Below are 21408 nucleotides of genomic sequence, written 5' to 3'. Positions count from 1 at the left end.
TGGCTCCCGTTGGCCCTTGTCGGCAAAGCTGGTTAGTGAATGAAATCACTCGGATTGGCAGGTCAGCTCAGCACACGATTAGAGAAACAGAAGTGTGGAAAGTAAACAAAGAGCTAAAGTCAAGAGGGAATGACACCAAAACAAACTTGTTACATTAGGTAAGATATTGTCTTTGGTCATTTAGCTCTTAAGCAAAAACGTTTTGAGATGGATTGTGTTATTGTTCACTGGTGCATGGTGAATACACTGTCCTTTCAACATTAGATTGTGTTCTTAATGTGCTAATTGACTTACTAGCATCATGACAGTCTTCCGGTTTCCCTTTTTGAATGACAATTACAGACTACCACCATCTACTGGTGTAGAGTGTCATTTCCTCTCCTCCTCACGCAGGCTCAGAACGTACTTGCTGGCTGGCTGCATGCTGTTGTCTTTGCGGTGTGTTTATATGCAACTTTCTGGCCAAGACACAGGCGACATGAGGCGACACAACAGTTGGCTTTTCTTGCCTATAGTTCTTTACTGTCAGTTTGGTGTGTCTGGGCCTTAAGGTGAAAATATTTGGAAAGAACATCCAGTCTGGCCTTGATCACCAGTTGCCATACTGAGGTTGTAAACTGGACTTTTCCTCATACATCCTCCTATTCAGCATTTATAAGCATTATTCTAACATTTAGAATATTACATCATATTACACGGTTAATAATACACTAGTTTTACGCAGCTATAGGACATGTTTTAGTGTTTACTGTTGTACAAAATATGTCAACTATTACAACTAACTCAGACATGGTACAAATCAATTGCACCTAATATAAAAAAACACCCCTATATTACAGGTCGGGGCAGGTCCTGATTTGACTTGGATACAATTAAGGGTAACTGGTCAGTTTCCATACTGATCTTTGCGGGTGCGGATTTGTAAAACTGGACCCCTGCAGGACTCTGTCATGGATATTACAACTTGAAAGTGAAAAGAGTAAAAAGTCTGAGAGTCACTGTGATAATTTACCAATGCCAAACATTTTCAACACAACTGCACACTAGGAGAAATACTGACAATCATTAAAAAGCCACAGATTCTCAGTTAAAACATGTGTTTGGCTTCTGAGGAGAGACAAAATTAAGCAGAAACAGGGTACTTAGATAATGTGTTTAGTGAGAACTTACCTGAAGCAATCTGGATCTTGCAACCTGATTCCAGCTGAATTCTTGAGATCTGCTCTCCTCCTTTTCCAATGACTATGAAAGAGGGGGGAGAGAAAAGGCCACTTTTAAGCCTTTTTGAATTTAGACAGGGGCCTCGAGCAGTGACCCACAAACTGAGCAGAATGTCAATACTGATGATTACATGTCAAACATTAATACTGACTATAATGAACTGAGGGGCTACTTACTGAATCCCACCATCTTATCAGGCACTTTGAAGTCTTCTGTAGCAAGAGCCCTGGGAGAGATTAGGACATGATCAATAACTCTGGCTGACCAAAGAAAAGAAATTCAACAAACATCTAAAACTAGAAAACATTTTCTCTCAACCAACTTGTGCACTGGGGCTGTTAATTGATTTATACATTTAAGAGGTTATTAAAACTGTTGCAGATTAATCTAGTGTTTCAGCTCTAGAAATTATTAGTTGTTTGACAGAAAATTATAAATTATAGTTGCTTTTTTGTTTTCTATCATGTCAAAATTAATACGTTTTAGTTTGAGACTGTTAGTTGGACAAAGTAACCAATATTTAAAATTATTATATTTAAAAATATATATTTTATAGACCTAATGAATCAAGACAATAGTCCATAAATGAAAAATAAATTGTTAATTGAAAAAAGTAATCCTGTCAGGGAAAATACAGGATAAGAGATTTCAAAACTACTTAACTGAGGAACAAAGTAAATACTAGAAATATATCCAAGAGTGTTAAAATGAACAGAAACAAATGTAAGTAGGCTCTGCTCACCTTTGATGTACCATTGCACCGAGGTGGTTCCCTACTGAGAGGAAAGCAAACCAATTAACGTGAGAAATAATCTGACATCATGGTATAAATAAATACTATTTTAAATATCTGTAAAAATGACGAAGCAGCGAAACGAAAAGCAATGAGTCATGGCTGAAGGGGACGGGAGCAGATGGATATGGTCCTGCCAATCCATCGTGTTCGTGTCTGACCCACAGCGGGGGGCTTTCACCGGCATGGTAATCAGGCCTGTGAGCGTTTGAGTGAGTGTTTCAATCAGAGCTGCTCGGGAAAGAGCGAGGCAGCAGCCAGGTCAGTGGCTGCTGGTCCTGAATTGCATTTTGACAGGTAGCACCAAGCAAGGGTCCTGCAGGGTCAGTGGAGGATGTGCTGCCATGGACGTGAACACCTGAGTTGATATCTAGCAACTTCAATCGATTTTATGGTCGTTTGCACTGATTTCACTTCCTTCTGGAAATGCACCGGGGTTAACGCTTGAGAATGCAACAGCTATGAATATAAAACAGGAGGTGTACCGCATTCATACTAGGACAGGGCTGTAAGATAAATGTGAATGCCTCAAGTCTATTTGTATACTTGTACACATGTAAGTAAATGCTGAGAGCTGACTGTAGAGCACAGATAACATTTCTGTTATTCCCCCCATACTGCAGGACAACCTTGACAGAGAAAAACTGAGGACAAATTGTTGCAAACAATAACAGGGCGTCAAACAAACCTAAACCAGAATTGCACACAATTTATCTATCCATGCATTCAGGGCTGAACTATCATACAAACACCTGTGACAAGATAAGAGGAGGACGAGATAAATGACTTGTCTTTCCACTTCATGGATATGAAATGGATCAAATCTCTGTTGTGTGTGTAAGGGACAGCGAGATAGAGTGACACTTTTCCAGCACACTGCAGTGTCAGATACTTAATACTCCACACAAACATGGAAACACAAAACCACGGCTCTCACTTTAGATTACAGTGTTTCCCTACATAGCTCAATCTCCTGAAATGCATTTGTTGTGGTTTATTATCCCTCCGGAGAATCCAAAACGGTAGTCATGAATTTAAGTAAATGGGGAACGCCTTTAACAACAGCAAAACTATATCAAAACATCCTTTTACAAACTCTCACACAACTCCTGCAGTATAATAGTCTCATTTATCCAGTTGTATGCTCAGTACTTCCCAAAACGGATGCATGTCAACACAAGAAGAGCTTCCTACTTGTTGGTGGCAGTGGTTTATATTGTAAGATGTAGCGCAATCGCATGTGTTTGGGATTTACTAAGCATGTGACTGGATAAATGAGACTGCCAGAGTTAAGTGAGAGTTTGTAACCGAATGTTTTGATATAGCTTCACTACTCTTAAAAGCAGTCCTCCTTTACTATAATTCATGAAAAGTAATTCGCCTTTTTTTTTTATTTTTCTTTCACCATGGAGAGATGGGAGAAAAACAAAAGTTAATTCAAGGTCACACATGGTGAGAAATTGATATACAAATGGTCATTTTGCAGGTGACGTACTCCTTTAAATGTACCTTTTGTTGCTGTTAACCAGTTAAAGCACTATGAAGCAATGTTTCTGAGTCTTCTTCTTTGATCTCAGATAGGCACATGAGAATGCGCATACATACTGACAATCAAGTGGGGACACATTCCTGCCAATGGTTTCACCCTTTCAGATCCAGATAGGGGTAATGCACCACCCAACACAGCAATAAGCCAGCAAGGACTGCTAGCAAGTAAATGTGAATGTAAACAATGACAACTTAAAAAGAAAAATGGCTATGCAAATATTTTGTGGGCAAACAAATAGATAGAGCATGTTTGTCAGGCCTCAAGGATACACACAGTGTGTTTTGGTGTGTCAACACTTGATTGTAAACAGAAACAGTGTCATTATTTAATTAGTTAAAAGGGACTGGGGGCACAATTTTGTTTTTATGTGTGGGAAGATAGTTGTTTTGTACAATTTTCAAAAAAAAAAAAAAAAAAAAGTTTTGAAGTAAAGTTCCTGATTGCAGGTAGAAAAGCATTTCCAGAAAGCCTTTAAAAAGGGACAGTTCACCCCCAAATCAAAAATAGATATTTTTCTTCTTACCTGTAGTGCTATTTATCAGTCTAGATTTGTTTTGATATGAGTTGCTGAGTGTTGGAGATATTGGCCGTAGAGATGTCTGCCTTCTCTAAAATATAATGGAACTTGACGGCACTTGCCTTGTGGTGCTCAAGTGCCAAAAAACACATCCGAAAAACTCAACAATGTCTCTTTCCAAAAATCATGACTCGGTGATTCAAGATAATCCACAGACCTTGTAGTGAGCAGTTTCAAATTTCTTTATACCAAACCACACCCACCAACAGTATCACCGCATAGGTCGCGTGCAAAAAGAACGATAAACTACTGTGCAGTATTTTGACATCTGATAATCTTTCAAATTTTTGAATCTATTACTGACACCACCACCAGTAATAGATTCAAAAATTTGAATCTATTACCACCAGTAATAGATTCAAATTTTTGAATCTATTACTGGTGGTGGTGTCAGGCCCTTTTAAACTGCCTCTTCAAAGCGGGAACTTTACATCATTATGCCACCTTGTCGTTTTGTATAAATGGTATAATCATGGAATGGGGGAACAGTTGTCTCACCCTTAAGCCAGCATCTGAGGTAGTAATAGTGCTGAAGCAAGTTCTGTGTAAACATGACAGCCAGCAGGATGGGAACATGGACAAGATGGGTGTGACAGTTTGATGACATGCTATGCATGCGACCAACCAACCCCCAGGAGATTTAAAAGGCAGCTAGTAGCTAATTTAAAGAAGAAGAACAGTGGCGGAAAATGTCCGCAAATTGGGAAATCAATGCGGTCCAGGAGCTCCTTAACCTACAAGCAGAGGAGGGAGGAGGATCAACCTCCATTTAACAGATATTGTGTGTCACACTACAGACTGAGACTGTTATGCCATTGTTTGATTCTGTGTAAAAATGCAAAGGCAGCATGAAGAAGGGACTTCATAGCGGCCTTATGACACAATCTCTGTGTGAAAGGGCTTTACCTTCAGATATCGCTAAGACATTATTACGATGCAGGAAGTTGCTTTAGTGCAGGGATGTTTTCGGTCTGAATGTACCCTTATGTTCATAATGACTATCAGCTTATGGTTCAGGCTTACATAAATAAATGAACACGACGGCCATCCAAAAAATGTATGCTCTCTCAAATGGTAGGCCCAACAAATTTCCTTCATAAGTATTTTTTTCCACTCACCTTGCTCCCTCATCAGACATTGGCCCACACAATGTGCCAATCTAGTTTATGTCTATGCCTCTGTGTATGAAAATAATTAAACTGGAAAAAAAAATCTAAATAAATAACCCAATTTTTTTTTCATCAATTAAAACAGGTGCAGTGTTTTGCTCAGCGGCTGTTTCCCTGCTTGGAGGAACAACCAATCAGAGCTTTGTAAGATAAGATTAAGCATGGGAAGTCAGCCAGAAAAATAGCCTTGGAAATGGCAAAGTGAGGCTGAGAGTGATGCAGCTGCACAGGTTGTATGCTGAGTTACAGAAATAACTTTTAAATTGGTGTATTTTTTCCATCTGCATGAAAAACTTTTAAAAAAGGTCACTGGTCCATGCAACCATTGCTGCAGCGTCCGCGTCAACTGAAAATGATGCTGAATATGTCACTTGCGTCTGATTTGTTAGGACAAAATAACAACCCTTCCCAAACATAAACGGCAACATGTCAGATTGGATAATGAAGTGAAACGAGGGTGGTTGGAGCAAAACCTGACATAAAGGAGCACAAACACATACACTTTGAAGAGGCAGAAGACACTTTTCCACAGTAAGGGGGAAAACACTGACAGCTTTTATATAGCAGGATGGTGTTTTCATAAAGGTGTCCGCATAAATGAAATGCAGGATAAAAGCTAAGGCATCAGAGGTAATGGCTGTGAGTATATCAATATATCACAACATTATGCAGATCTGCACTGAAGGCTTACCTCCATTGTCTAGTGAACGTTTCTGGCCTCCGAAGCTGTAGAGGGAGGGGTCTATGACCGGAGGGGAACTGTTCATGTTGGGCATCTGGTCTCCTCCCATCTTGGCTGCCATCTGGAGACACACAGATGGAAGAAAGGTGAAAAGTGTATATGTGATGATATTCTCTTTGAGCATACATTTCCTCTCTGAGACAGCCCCTTCGTGAAAAGAGTGACACATTCTCTTTTCTTCTGGCTTCCTTAAAAGCATGTTTGCTGTGAAGTTGGGCCTTGACAAAGTCGTCTGCTGCGGAGAGTGTTATCTGTTTGACAGCAGCTGAAAACAACACTTTGTACATTATTACAGCAGCTTGACACAGTCTGCTACAGTTCTTGTTGAGACTCCTGATGCTGGTGCTTTGCTTGAAACATCTGTCATGTGCCAGCTCTGACGACTGACTAACCTAACTTTTCTATACTTTCACTGACAAATGACACAGATCATCGCAGCACACGTCAATTCCCAAACAGATTGGATTTGCCGGGAAGTTACGACAGGTATGGGTGCTACCTAAAACAATACAGTAGTTCCTTATTCAAGCTATTAGTGTAGGCTGTTGATCCTGTTTCAAGAGGCAGTAGGAGGGTTTCAAAATGACAGTGATCTTACACTCTTTTGATTAGCTCAATGAAAATATTCTATCTGGAAAATGGAAGGAGTTTTGTTCTGAGTGCTACCAAATAGGCGAAGATTCAATTTTATGGTCATTTTACTTGTAATTTGTGTCCATTTTATCTTTAACTGTATCAAAGAAGTTACAATAACAGGAGGCAACACTACATCAAGGCTAACACATCGTCTGCACAAAGCAACAGAGCCTGGTTGCTGCCATTTTGAACTGTACAAAGAGCTTGCATCAATAATGGAGTTTCATAAAATCAGCAATTTTTATTTACAAGAGGGGAATAATCTGTTTAAAACCGCTTGTAAACAATTCACATGTTGTAAGAACACAGTCAAATTAAACATTTAGCCAATGCTTGCAGATCGCAATCAATACACTGTTAGCCCAGGTAAAGATCACTGGCCACCTCTGAGACACATTTCTCTACATGTTGTGATTGAGAGTGTCCAACTCCTGCATACACCTTCAAGAAGAGTGCACTTATTTGCATTACAGCTTAGATAAAAACCAATCTACGTCTACTTTTAAAATCATCCACTTACTAACCTAAAGTAGATGCTTGTGTTCTATGTTGATGGACATTTAAATCTACGGTTGCGCTGCACAAGAGCGCCAACAGCATTTTCCGCTACCCGTTAATCTGCCACCTCTCCTTCCATACAAAAGTATAGCATTTCAGAAAATTGCACTAAATTGACATCTGTGCCTGACTGGAATTTCTTTCACAATATGAAAATATAGTGACGGCAATTAGTCTTCCATCACCTTCAGGGATGATTATCTACTTCAGAGCCCACCAGTGGAAGTGAGAGGGGCGCGATGAAAATAGAGAAGCAGAAAAGGAAGCAGGTGTGGGGTTGCTGTGTTCCGTGACATTTCTGGAGCTAAGCATGTCAAACAACCTGAAAGGCTGACGAGAAGATGCTTAAACTTAGAGTGAAATGAGTGTTTCTCCAAGTTATGGTTCACTACAGCTTGACAGATACCTGAGAAGTATGTCGCCATACACCTGCCTGTTTTATGAGCTGTGTCTGTCACAGTGTTGGTGTAGGATGTCATTGTTTTTACAGTATTTTACTGACATATTGAATTCAGTTTCCAAGTTTTGTTTAGAGCATAATTATCTTGTTTTATAAATTACGAGTCAACTGTTGATAAAATTGCTGCTGCAACATTAAGTTGGCTATTGACTATTACGTATACATTTATCTATTGCTTGTTAAGTGAGAGGCAGTTACTTCCATTAGCACACACTGAGTTTTTCATGATCACTATGATTTAAACACATTCATCTGTACAGATGGAGGCTCAGTGTGAAGGACTACTGACTGCTGGAATGCACTTCGTCCATATTAAACCTGCTATATTTAAAAACGCACGATTTTGTCTCCATTTTTGGCCCTCCGTCCTCACAAAGCACAAACAATCTCCACAGTAGATAAATCTAAAATGCCAGCTTTGTGTTTTAGTATATACATGGAAAACAAAGCTTTCCCACAGAGATGACATAAGTCTGCCCGGTCACAGCCGGGGAGGGGGCTGTGTGGCATTATAGTGAAAAAAGAATTTGCTGTCGCCTCTAACTTTAACTGCAATCAATCATTTTTAACGTCAATACAGGAGAACACACAGTGTAGCTTTTGCCATTAACCTGTATTGATGTTTATTTTGTCAGACAACACTGCGATTGTAAAGTAATGATTCTATCAGAACTACGGCGCAGCTGGCTGCTGGTGAACTTGCAGTATTTATGAGCCAAGATGAAATTACTGTGTTTTACTTGCTCCCCCACATCATTTATATATTTCTCTGAAACTGAAAAAAATATGTAAGTTTGAATATCTAAAATCATGCTAACAAGGGTTAACAGGCTGAGACTAAGCAGACTAGACTACCCAGGTTTTGTCTGTCCTGCTTCTTTCGAGGTGTCCGCTGAGATTCGTTGTCTTGTTATTTCAAACTGAGAAGAGGACAAATAAGAGATTGGACCATTTCTCTACACTTTGGGCTGGGATCTTGACGAAAACGACTTAAAATGCTAGTGTGGACGCATGTTTTTTTTTGTCATTTGAAATGGTTTAGTGTGGACATAGTTTTTGTTGTGGTTGTTCTGGGTCACTTACACTTTACAGAAATCTTTTTTATGTAATAAAACTCCAAGTATAAATGAAGTCTTGCCAGCTTAGAGGTTCAAAACATCTAAAATAACTATGGTAACCCAAATTTACTCTGTCAGATGCTGATTTACCTGAGTGCACAACATATAATCAAACATGCATTTGCTTGCACATATTTGTTACAGTGGTGTCTTGCAGCAGTCGAGTCAGGTTTACAGCAATGTGGACGGGTGGATTTTGTGGCAAACTGTTCATTACAAACTTTCTAGCTTACAGTACAAACCCCTCAATAACCACTGAGGCCTCTGGGTAAACACCACTGTGGACTGGACTGGCTTCCAAGTCCAACACACTTCTAGAATGCAATCTTTGCTGAAATATAGAAACAATCTTTAAACACCTTTAATAGCAGCTACAGTCAGGTTTCATACCTTCAGCCTTGAAATATGTACTTAAATGTCAGATTTGTCTAAAAATAAGAAACAAAATCATGTGACGCATGGTCACATGGCAATGAAAGTATGTATAGGTTATATTTAGGGTCCAGGAACACCTCGTCCACTGGGCACTGTGGCACAACTGTGTCTGCAGTGATCTACGCTACTTGTGACACTCACTTCCACTGTGTGGTTTTTACATTTTAAAAGTGTGTATTGTTTTACTGGTTTACAGTGGGTTAATGTTAATAGTTATGTTTAGGATCAAAATGGGTACATTTAGTGACACTGAGACAGTGGCAATTAAAAAAAGTAAATAAATAAATAACAGACCAGAAGCAGCATGCAGAAGGAGGCAGAATACAATAATTAGCAAATGGGAAGCAAATAGGAGGCAGTGGCACGCTGCAGAGGTCAACATCTGGTGATTAAGGCTAACGAGTTAATGGACCTTTGCGCAATTGTGTGTTTGCTTTTGCTTGCTCTGATAATTGTTTAGTTACAACAACAAAAAACAGAGCAGTTAACATGAAATGCATTACAAAGCAATTTCAGCTTGTACAGCTTGGGCAGTTTAAAGCTTTAAATGTCAGTCACTCTCACTGGCTGCTCCCCGTGAAGGGCTGCAACTAAATCTGACGATTATTTCCTCAATTAATCGATTAGTTGTTTGGTCTATAAAATGTCAGAAAATGGTAAAAAAAAAAAAAGTGTCAGTGTTTCCTAAAGCCCAAGCTGGAGTCCTCAAATGTCTTGTTTTGTCCACAACCCAAACGCATTCAGTTTACTGTCATAGAGGAGTAAAGACAAATAAATACTTAGTTGATTAATTGATAAACAAATTAGCTGGTGATTCATTTAATGGTTGACAACATAACAATGAATCATTGCAGCTCTATCCTCAAGTAGGGAGAAGCAGGCGACTGCTATAACTGCATCTCTGGGAACCCACACCGCACACACACGGGCTGCGGTCGAACAGTCTTTTTTTTTTTTTGCTCGCTCAGGAGGTTCCTAACTGGGTGAAATGACCCAAAAGTATCTCTGGGGCAGCCACGATCAGAGCTGATCCAATTCTCTAAATGCTAAGGAAAGATGCTTCAGTGCTTCTTTTTTAAAATCATCTTTAGCAAAGGGTACACTGGACCATTCTTTATTAAAGTAAAGGACATACTGCCGTCCCACAATGCCTTGCGGCAGCAACATTTGAAGTAACCCATGTCAGTAACATACGCCATCACAGTATTATTAAGCCTAGTGTAAGTGCTGTCAGATTCTCTTAGTGTCTTTCTTAAGTCCTTATGAATTCTCCTTCATGTCTTTCCTTGATCTCATGAAGTTTTCCATCGAGGTCAAGGAAAAGTATTTAGGAAAAGACAAAGTCTGTCACTTTTTTTGCCTGCAGCCATGATCAGTGTACAGCAGCATTCGTGCAAGGCCTCCATTTCCTACCTCTTTGACTTATGCCACAATAATGTCATATGATAACACACAAAACAACGAGGACTTCCCTTTTCTGTAAAGTGCATAGAGGCACTTGCATGTCAAAATCCACAATGTGACATAACCCACAAACACAATGTGGCAGACATGAAAAGCGTCTTGTACGGGGTTAATATGCGATTCATCCTTATGATTATTTTTGATTAATAATGACAGTGTATATGGCTTTCTGCAATTAATAATGCCCACAATTAAATGCCTTGTAACCTACTTGTTGTTGCATGTTGCTAAGAGGCTATATTGAAATGTTCCTCCTTTCTGGTGGCAGCTTTTTGTTTCGAACTGAAATGTGGTGCGAGCATACATGTGAGAAGGTGGAGGGTTTATGGAGGGCTCTAAAAGCCTCATAACAGGAACTGAATGACAGCGACATGTACTTTAATCATCATGTTCCAATCGAGGTGTGTTCAAAATTTGCCTAAATGTACCTGTATTTTCATATGTACTGATAATGAACATAAAAGTCTGCATCTGTTATGAAAGATATTTGTGCACATCTTTTTATCCTCATACGAATTAAGGGATTAAAACATGCAGGGACAGACTATTTGTTCATATCTAGGTTATAATCTACACAGGGGGAAAGCTCAACTGGTAGCTGTATAACTAAAGTCCAATTTACAGACTATTAACTGCAGTCACTTCATACTAATCTTATATTACAGCTCTACTTGATGATAGCCTAACTATAGTGCTATATCTGCTGCAGTCACTATCTGAATCTAAGCAATATTATGTAAAAGGGGGGGCAAGGAAGTGTAGATTGTATTTTAAATATATTTTTTCCAGGTATTTTCCAGGCAGCAATGGAAAAATCCAAGTGTGCTCAACAGGAGGAGAGGGGCTTATTTGAACAGATGACGTTACATTACATGGCCTTACTCCAACGCCAGGACACATAGTACCACACATGCTAGCTAGCTAACACCAGCTCAGCTCGCTAGCTTACGCACATTTATTATTAGACGCTGAAAAATACGCTTTGAGTTTTACACACAGGCTTATTGTTGAGTTAAGTAAGAGAAACGGGGGCGTCTAAACGTTGGTGTCGCATGTGATCACTGATTAATCTCTCTGTGTGTCTCTTTAACTGGGGCAACAGCCGGTGATACTAAAGCTAACTCAGGACTTTAAAACTAGCAGGCTAACTTTTTGACAGCGTGTCAGGCAGCTCAGGTGTTCAGGTTTCATATCCGAGCTGAATATCTGCTTCAGTCACGTTGCGGGTCAACCTGCGAGGTATCAAACTTGTGGTAGTAAGTTAGCAAGCTAAGCTAACTGCAACTTCTGTGGCTTGACAACAGGTTGCAGTGTGTCGGCTTAACTTACTAAAGTTGCCCAAACTTCGACACGACCAGAGGCCTTCGTGTTTTGCGCTAGACCAGGCTCGTGTGGTCATTTTGACAGCTTTGACACGGTTACTTAACGCGTCTTCTGTCCCGTGTAAACTCTAATCTGTCCTCTCAGCTATGCTGTCTCGGCTACTTAACGTTAGCTTGCTAGCTTGCTGGGTGCATGAGGAGTGTTTGTAGTAGGGGGTCCGGGGTGCCCCGACCAAAGTCCTGCCCTGCTCCACATGCAAACACGCAGTTCGTGGTCCGAAAGCGCTACACCTGGGTTCGCTCGAGAGCATTTTACCTGTCGGACCCGGCGTATCGTGTCTGCGAAGTCATCTTTCGTTCCGGGCTGAGCCACCGAGGCCTGTCCCTGAACCAGCTCCGCCATCATCATCATCCGCCTCGGCAGCTGAGAGCCACACTTAAAAAAAAAAAAAAAAAAAAAGAAAGGAACAGCACACGTGCCAAGCCAAAGCTCCGCGAGCCAGATGATCTCGCGAGTTGACCGAAGACCATATATAGCATGTATAGCATATATGTAGCATAGCATGTAGCATAATGTGTGTGTGTAGAAGTATAAAGAGGTATAAAATAATACTTTATACATCTACTCCACTACATTTATTTGACAGCTACATCTGTTAGTTACTTTGATAATTTTAAATTATTAATAAAAACTATAAATTAACCACCCTAAAACACAATTATGTATTAATATAGGTTAATTTATCAAGCAGTATATGATGTAATTTGAATTAGCCCCATCTTTACCAGCTTCTACATTAAACTGATGTACAAATTAATGTATCAATAATTATATCTCACTAATATAACATATATTATTCTGTATAGTGAGTAGTTTTACTTTTGGTATCTTAGTATATGTTGATGCAAATACTTTTGTGCTTTTATTCAAGTAGTCTAATATTTTGAATGCTGCACTTTTGCTTGTAACAGAGTGTTTTTATATATATGTAACCATAATTACTGCACACATTATATTTTTGGGTTATTTTTATTACTTAAGTTACTGTGTTGTTTATTAATGGATACATTATTTATTTTTTTTACATAGGAATAGATTCAGCATTGTTGAGTTTTATTGTCATTTATTGTTCATTCATTGTATATTGTTTCATTTGTATTTTCATGTGCAGTGCTTAAGTAGAGTCATTGTATTCCCTTGGTTATGAGCTAATTGGTTCCTACCTGCTCTTGTTTTGTGGGGACAGTTATGAGTGAGACACAAGAGAGAGTGAGTGCCTTGTGCTTAACAGTGAGGAGAAGTTACTGTACTTCCTAAGTGAGAATGCGTTAGTACTGTCTTGCCATGTTGGTAAAAATTAAATGAAGAGGAGGAAACAATTGTTGTATCCTGCTAAGTACCCAAAGAGGGTTACATTTATATATACATATTGCATGAGTGTTTTATGCTGCTACTACGGCTTGTATTTATTTGGGTTAGGGTTAGGGTTATTCATTTATTCAATTTACATGCAATATCTCTGGTGGACAGTCTTGCAGTCAGTATGCCACTGGCGCGCTCCCTCAAATCTTGCAGCATCTGTGGTATTGTGTTGTGTGACAAAAACTACACATTTCACACTTCTCTCCATTTCAAGGAGAGGCCAGCTTCAGAGCAGCAGCATGCCTTGCTCCAGGACACTATAGCATCATGATTTTGCTTCTGGATTTAGTGATGGTCCGTACAAATTGGTACTGACTTGAGAGATCTTGGTCCAGGTTTACCAGGTTAGAGCTACCCAGAGGGCAAAGGCCATCCTGGGAGCTCCTCATAACCCTCTTCATATAGAGTTCTGGCTCTTGCCATCAAGCAGGAGGTTTACATTTCCTTGAAGGGCCAAATCGAACAGATATCTGAGGTGTTTTGTCCCATCAGCAGTTGGGTTTTTGAACAAGCTGGGTTTTAATCAAGTCGCTCATTCAAGTGTCCCGTTGCAATTCATATCGTGGTGACATCTGTTGTCTGTTGTTTGTACTTATGTCTATTTATTGTATTATTTTATGATGTTGGTGTTGTGGTGATTTTCTTTCTGCTGACTACTGCTGCAAACTAAATTGCTCCTAAGGGACAATAAAGACTTTAAACTAATCTAATTTAATCAAAAACTGTTTGTTGAAAATGAAAAACAAACAGACTCCTCTAACATACTTCTTGTAGCTCCTTCCCCAGAGCCACATAGGATTTTTAAGCTGACTCTTACTATTTATAGTCCTAAAATTGCAAGCTTTCCTGTCAGAATAAAAAAAAGAAATCCCATCTGACACAACAAAATGAACATTGAGGAATATTGGTTTTCTTCCTTGCTGCACATGTGGAAACATCTATTGTTGCACATCTGGAAAATGCCAGCAGCCAGACAGACAGAAGAAAGTAAAATTGCTGCAAACTGTTTATGCAAAACAGTTCCTGCTCCATAAATTGTGTCCAAACCTCAATGAGCAAAATCCGACCAGGAAGGACTGAGATGAATGTGTAGTCCGGCAGAGTTAGAAGCAGTTCACAGTTTGTTTCTGAGTGCCTGATGAAGCTTTTCTTCAGGACAAATGCATCCAGTGCACACATCTGTTAGATCTCTCATCCAAAAGTATAGTTTTAAATCATGAAAGCACAAGCAATACAAGAAAATGCACTGGCCTGGAGCTTGTAATAAATTTGATAACATACGTGTTGTTTCTAACACACTTAAATAAGTGTCTCCCTCTGTGGTTACATGTATGTAACATGTTCGTGCAGCTGCTTGAACAGGGATGATTGACCTCGAATTTGAGACGAGCAGATTGGCATGCTGCGTCTTACAGACATCCGTACAGATATCCATTTCCCTTCCCTGTCAGCCTCTGGGCATGTTATCACCTCCAAAAAAAAAGCAGAGAAAATTAAGTGGGAGCTGAAGGCTGTTCCCAGACCAGCACCTCTAAATGAAGACCTCCAATTTAGCATGACTGAAGTATGATCCCGGCCCTGCTAACATATTGCTACCATGTGCTGTCCAATGTATTCAAGGGGGCTGGGAAATGATTTTAGAGCTCTGGTATCAAAGGGTGAGTCAGGTGGTGATCGTCATATGCAGCCAGACGATGCATACATAAGCACAGACGCAAGAACACACACATATAGATAGTTATTATGAATTCAGCCCCCATCTGGTCAAACAGCAGAGGAAGTAAAGGCAGTTAAAGCAGGTGTGGGTCTCTGGCGTCCTGCCAATCAAGCAGTGGGAACTGAGGTTGTGTGTGTGTGTGTGTGTGTGTGTGTGTGTGTGTGTGTAACTGTGGTTACCGTCACAGGCTGATCAAGTGTCACACACACACAGCTTCCTCCCTGTCATTGTCTTGCAGAGAATAGACTCTTGTTCCCAGGGTTCACTGTCGTCAACAGATCACATCTTCAGCAAAGCATTTGGTCTCTCAAGAATAAGAAGTTCAAGAAATCATCAGCGCGTTCGGAGTAATTGATCCACTTTTCTTTTCATTTCCAATGAAGTGAAAATGTGATGTTTTTGTGGTCAGGCAAGTGGAATACATGCCCAGCTGGACAAGTGAGCATTTAGGAATAAAGAACATCAATATTGGCACACTTACTCGTTTTAACTACTGAGCTTTTACCTCCGCCTCTCTCCTCGTCAATCTCAAAAGAACGGGCCATGTGAAACTGTAATGGCTTTATAATTGCCATGGTTCTGCCATGGGCGTAAATTTCTAAAGACAGGATACAAGAAACGGATAGTGTTTCATCCAGAGACCTCTGAGGTATCCCTGCACAGCTTTCATTCATGAACATATTGTTCATGCGGAGGGAAGCAGCGAATAAAAGGGTAGTGGCTTAAACAGATTCATACTTGTCATATTTGAAAAACACACTGGACAAAATAATAAAATCTGTAGCATCTTTTAAGTCATTTAAATCTCACCTTTCTAAAATTTTGTTTTGGTTTTATTCTCACATTTTTCTGGTAGTCCATTAGAAAATACACTTCACCAATGCTATGACCTTTCCCATAACATTGTCAGACTCATGATGAAGAGTGAAAAAGAAAGGATCAAAACTGATGCAACAAAACCAGAAATACTGTCTTTTTCTTTAACATATTCTTCTTCTTTTCAAAAACTTAGTGCCTACATTACCCACAATGCAACTTGGGTCCCAACAGTTTGGTTGTTGATTCAGGTGTGTTATCCCAGCTGAACACCAAGGCCCTTAGATGCTGATATTTGGTTGAATTCAGGTTGTGAAGTCAGGTGACCAAAATGTCAGGAAAACGTGTGATGCCAACGTCAATTTTGACGTAGAATACTGAAGCTAGATGACGTTTATATTTTGTTGGTTTTAAGTTGTTTTGTTAAGTAACCAAAATCCAACGTCTTCCAAACATCCCATGCCACCATCATCTTGATGTAGAATAACAATATTTAGTTGCAAAGTAGAAAGAGCAAAACCCAGCATTTGCAAAATGTCTTTCAGTAAGGTCCACACATTTTGATATTCTGATGTTGTTAGATGATAAATTATCATCGACCCAATTTTCATCCAGCCAAATTGTAACTTCTGTCCGATGTAAGAGTCCAACATCTTTCTGACGTCATTTTGATGTCTGGTGCCAGCCGGGATGCTAGTAGCAGCTAATATAGCCTTGAGCAGGAAGAAAGGCAGACTAAAAAGGTCTATCTAGGACACTTCTTTTTATCAACACATCCTAAAATTTGTTTCATTTCCAAACTTGTTATCTTCAGCTACATTATGCGCTGACTCAAGTGACATCCCTTGAGGCAAATGATCAGATTTTGCACAGCTTCTCCTGGAACAACAGAAAACTTCATACAACTTTTTTCACATATGCAGTGGTGCTTTCAAAGACTTGTAAACTGACTTTGAGTGCAAAATTTCCCCATTAACCACTTTGGGATGGTGTTTTAAAAAAGTGCTATACATAATAATTAAGTTATTAACAAGCCTAACTTAAACTGACTCAATGCAGAAATGTGTGTGAGCTGTTTGGATGCAGGTTTCAACGTGGAGGTGGCTGAGCCTACAGCTAGCAGCTAACGGTGCTAACTCCTTAGACAGCGCTAAACAATGGCAACAGTACTGACAGAGCTAACAGTGTTAACTGGGGAGGAACAGGAGGATGTGCACTTTGGTTCTGTAATGACACTGTCCCAGTATCAGCTGTAACCTACATATGACCACATTGTAAAGTTGCAGCTATGAGCAAGCCAGTGGGATACACACGCACTATCATACATGCACAACCAAACTGGTTTACCACAACAACCCACAGAGCAGCTCAGATTACAAAACACAGGAAGGTTGACTTCATTCTCTGCTCAGGACACCACTACTCCACAGTGTTTTGCTGCTATATTAATGCTTTGAATGTCGCACACAGAACCTTTAAACTAAACCTTGTGCAAAACACCACCAGCTATTACACATATGGTTGGTATACTGTGCATGCACACACCAATGGAGCTTGTGACGAGCATGATTTTGTCTTTTGACCATATAATTGTATCATTTCTCAATCTTCTGTTCGAGCTGCAGGTAATTCTGTTTTTGTTAAGTCGTGTTTGATTTCTTTAAATGCGTGGTTGGAACTTTTGCGCTAACTCAGGAATATTAACGTAGAAACTTTGCTAACTCATTCTGAATCTCTGCGAAATATAAATATAAAAAACAAAGTGTAGAAGCAAATCATAAGAGACCTATGATCAGCATCAGAAAAACCAAACTGACATAACAAAACGCAAGAGGGGAAAAATAAAAAGTGCATTTACTGCAAAAGAAAAACAGAGAGTGAATAAAGACAACAGGAAACAGGAGTATGTGGATATGGGGGTGAAGGAGTAACATATAGGACAAACAAACAAACGAAAATCTCTGACAGGTAACATCCTGTCTTGAAAGAGAAGACTGACAGATGAAAGGGATAAACAGACCAGCTTTGTCCAATAATAGGAGACATACACTTTTACCTCCTTGTTTTTACCTCTCTTCCATTTTACTTTGCAGCTCCCTCCTCCTCCTCCTCCTCCTCCTCCACAAGCCACTTTGCTTTGATTCAGCTCTGTATCTGTATTTTAAATGACTCAATTACATGGGATCCCGCGGTGAAAATTACGGATGTTTTCCACTATTTCTCTCCTCTGGGACACCATGACCCCTCCCTGGCTCCAATAACCCCCCTCCTCCTCCTCCTCTTTGCACCATCCCTCTCTCCCGGCCTCTCTCTCCACCTGTCCTATTTTCCTCCTCTCCCACAGTCGCCTATTTTTCTTGATAAACGTTCGCTTTGCTGTGTGTATCCGTGACTGAGAGGGAATAATAGCTAAATGGTCTTGTTTGTGAGCTCTCTGCACGTCGGGCTGACAAAGAGTGTTTCGCAGGTAATTCTTCTGCTGCGACCACACAACGAGCCACCAAAAAGACGGATGACATGAGGCGCTGCTCAAATCCAAACACCAGGCATGACAGAAATAAAAGCACATCAACAGGCAGAGATGGACAGAGTGTTTTTTTTTTTTTTTATTCATCCAAAGCAAAGTAGTGTTGTGATTCTTTTCAGCACTTTAAACCCACAGCTTACGGGGGTCTGAGGCATTTTCAAAGTGGAATCTATCTTTGATGTACTCTGTTGGTGCTGAATCTACTTTCAAGATAAAACCCTCACCTACTGCTGTGTCGCATATACTCACTGAGGTGCAAAGCGGCAAGTAATGCTCAACCAAAGTGTACGGCTGGAACAGCTTTAAGGTGGCAATACATCCACAGGTCCCATGAAGCAAAACAAGTCTTCCTCATTTCATGCAAACAAAGAAGCACAGATCTTGTAAGGCTGTCCAACAGACACTTGGCGAGCTTTATTTGTTGCTATGTTGTAACTTAAAGGACACAAAAACAAAAATCAGAGCAGCTGTCAGGGTGGTGCATCAAAGGCACTGTACCACAATGTCTCAAAATGACTACTTTTTTCTTTGCTAAGACAGGAACCATAAACCGAGACTACTTAACACCCAGAATGGGTTTTTTGCTCATATGACCAGTACTGGGAGTGTCCTGGTCTTGCATAGTTTTGGAGACAAGTAAAAAAATGGAATACTTTACATGTCTGCGTTTCATATTAATGTTCGTGACATGGAGGGGATGGTGCGAGACAAGACTCCTGCCAAGCCGCAAACAACTGCAGACCACTGTTTGAGACCAACAAAAGCCCCTGGAAACCCAATGAGTCATCACTGGGTTTCCAGGGGCTTTTTAGGCACCAAACATGGCTATTTTCTAGTGACCTGTTGCTGAGTTCCCTGCCAGGATACTGCCATGAAAAGCAGTTATTTTTTGCAAGGCATCGCTGCGTTTTCTGCCAAGATAGTGCCACATAAAGCATTTGGTTTTTTTTTTTATCAAGATATTGCTGTTTCCTGCAGAGATACTGCCACAAAAAGCAATTGTTTTTCACCAAGACATTGCTGCATTTCCTGTCAGAATAGTGTCACAAGAACATTTGTTTTTTACCAAGACATCCCTATGTTTTCACCCAGGATTGTGCCATTAAATGGGAGTATTTGAGCCTGGTCTCAATCCAAAGTTGTCCGAAACAATGAAAAAAGGCGCCCTTTAACGCCGGCATGATGCATGACCAGTTGCCAATATAGTTTAAACATGGCAGGACAAGGACGAAAGTTAAGGTGGCTAAAGTCCATCTGGGATGGGTGTGAAGGGTGGTAGATGGGTCCAACAAATGTCAACTTTCACTGAAGAGAGCAGTGTTTGCGTCCTGTAAGATTCGAAAGCCAAACCCTGTTCTTTTTTCCTAAACCAAACCATGTGCTTTTGTTGCTGAAGGAAAAAAATACAATTTGCAGTGCTGTACTGACGCAGTGCATTTATTTTGAACAGCCAACACACCCAGGGTATCTTGCATGTCATATGTGGACGTGGAACGTCCATGAGCAAACGTCAATATGTGAAGAAGTCGGAGTGAGAATGTGTTGGGTACTTTAAGCCAAACCCTGATCTTTTCCTAACCATTACCAAGTGTTTTTTGTACCTAAACCTAACCACATGATAATCACAGCACTATTGAAACGTTAAGAATCCTAAAGCAGCTGCTTCATTACAACAAACAAATGTAACGTATCCGTGGCTTGTAGAAACGTACAATGCTAACAATTATTCTGGCGACAAATTATTAGAATTGAATGATGATTCTGCCGTCTCTTTATCAACCCAGCAACGACCACAGCAAATAAGTTATTGCTGGTTTGACTGTGAGTTAGAAGATGTAAGATGGAAACGCCCACTTTCCCTGAACAATATTCAATGTCACATCTATATTTTGTTCTTGATTAACTTCGTCTGGAAACATTAACAAAAAGAATACATGGGACTAAGTATACTATCAACATGTGGACTTCTGTATGTAGGTATGTATTTCGATTGGGAAATTTGTTTCAGGGCTGTCTTTCATTTATTTATTTATCTATGTATTATACCATTTTACTGTTCTCTGTTAGACATTTTGTATTTCGTTTTGAGGCTGTAGTGTCCGGGTGGCAGTGAGGATGCGAAAAGGTGGTAGCTGGGTTGAATGATAAGGGAATGGGTGTGGGGACACCATAATAAGTTTGTGATCATACTATATTGTTTTACACATATACAGTGTGTATGTTTATAGGTTGTAGTAAAAACAATAAAAACAAATGTTATAAGAAAAAAGAAAATCCTTTATAGCTTAAACCATCATTTTAGAATATATTTGCTAAAGGCTCACTAATGAAGACCGGTTAAACACCCAACCCAAACAGCCTGCATACTCTGTGGTGTAGTTTAGGCACCATCGGAAAAAACCTTCACTGCATTATCATCCATCATAAAACACGCCATAACAACCAAATAACCAGCGCCATTAAACATTTAGATCGTCCAAGGGATTCACACAGAGTGGGGAAGATGAAGCAACCAGAATAGCCACCTTGAACCTGATAGGCCCCTCATCCATTCACCACCTCGCAGACCAACAGATCGAAGAACATAAAAGAGTGTGTGCCAGCAAACAAACCTCACCAGTAGACCCCTGGGAGAGGAGGGAAAGGGAAGAGGCAGGAGCCAAGTCCCTTTCAGATGAGGGAGATAAATCTATTGATTTGAGATCAGCGTGCTGCATTACTGCTACGGCCCCAGGGGATCTGGGAAGTGGAGGAGGGTGTAATGGTGAAGGTGGGTTGCAGCTTGTGGCATGGCTCTAGAGATGGCAGTTTTTATTTGTTGGTCCACCACTTGGGTCTGACTGAAATGTCTTAACAAACTACTGGATGGGTTACCATGAAG

The 21408-nt window shown here is 40.1% G+C and overlaps 1 protein-coding gene across 3 annotated transcripts in view; it reads right to left on the bottom strand.

Annotated features, from left to right (window-relative positions):
• The window catches only part of fubp3 (far upstream element (FUSE) binding protein 3), a 29904-nt gene extending 17392 nt beyond the window's left edge, over positions 1-12512 (bottom strand). For 2 of the 3 annotated variants that reach the window (XM_033647573.2, XM_033647576.2), the window contains exons 1-5: positions 12361-12512; positions 6001-6112; positions 1964-1997; positions 1398-1447; positions 1171-1242 (exon numbers count right to left, since the gene is read on the bottom strand). In XM_033647573.2, coding sequence (XP_033503464.1) covers positions 1171-1242; positions 1398-1447; positions 1964-1997; positions 6001-6112; positions 12361-12456 — 364 coding nt within the window. In that variant the 5' untranslated portion in view covers positions 12457-12512. The remainder of the gene's footprint in view (positions 1-1170; positions 1243-1397; positions 1448-1963; positions 1998-6000; positions 6113-12360) is intronic. The other variant, XM_078161850.1, reaches the window with a different exon arrangement.
• Between the last annotated feature and the right edge of the window lie 8896 nt (positions 12513-21408).

The sequence above is a fragment of the Epinephelus lanceolatus genome, chromosome 19 (genome assembly GCF_041903045.1).
Source record: "Epinephelus lanceolatus isolate andai-2023 chromosome 19, ASM4190304v1, whole genome shotgun sequence".
NCBI lineage: Eukaryota > Metazoa > Chordata > Actinopteri > Perciformes > Serranidae > Epinephelus > Epinephelus lanceolatus.
Note: the sequence above shows the minus strand (reverse complement) of the source record. Positions and strands in the feature narration are given on the sequence as shown.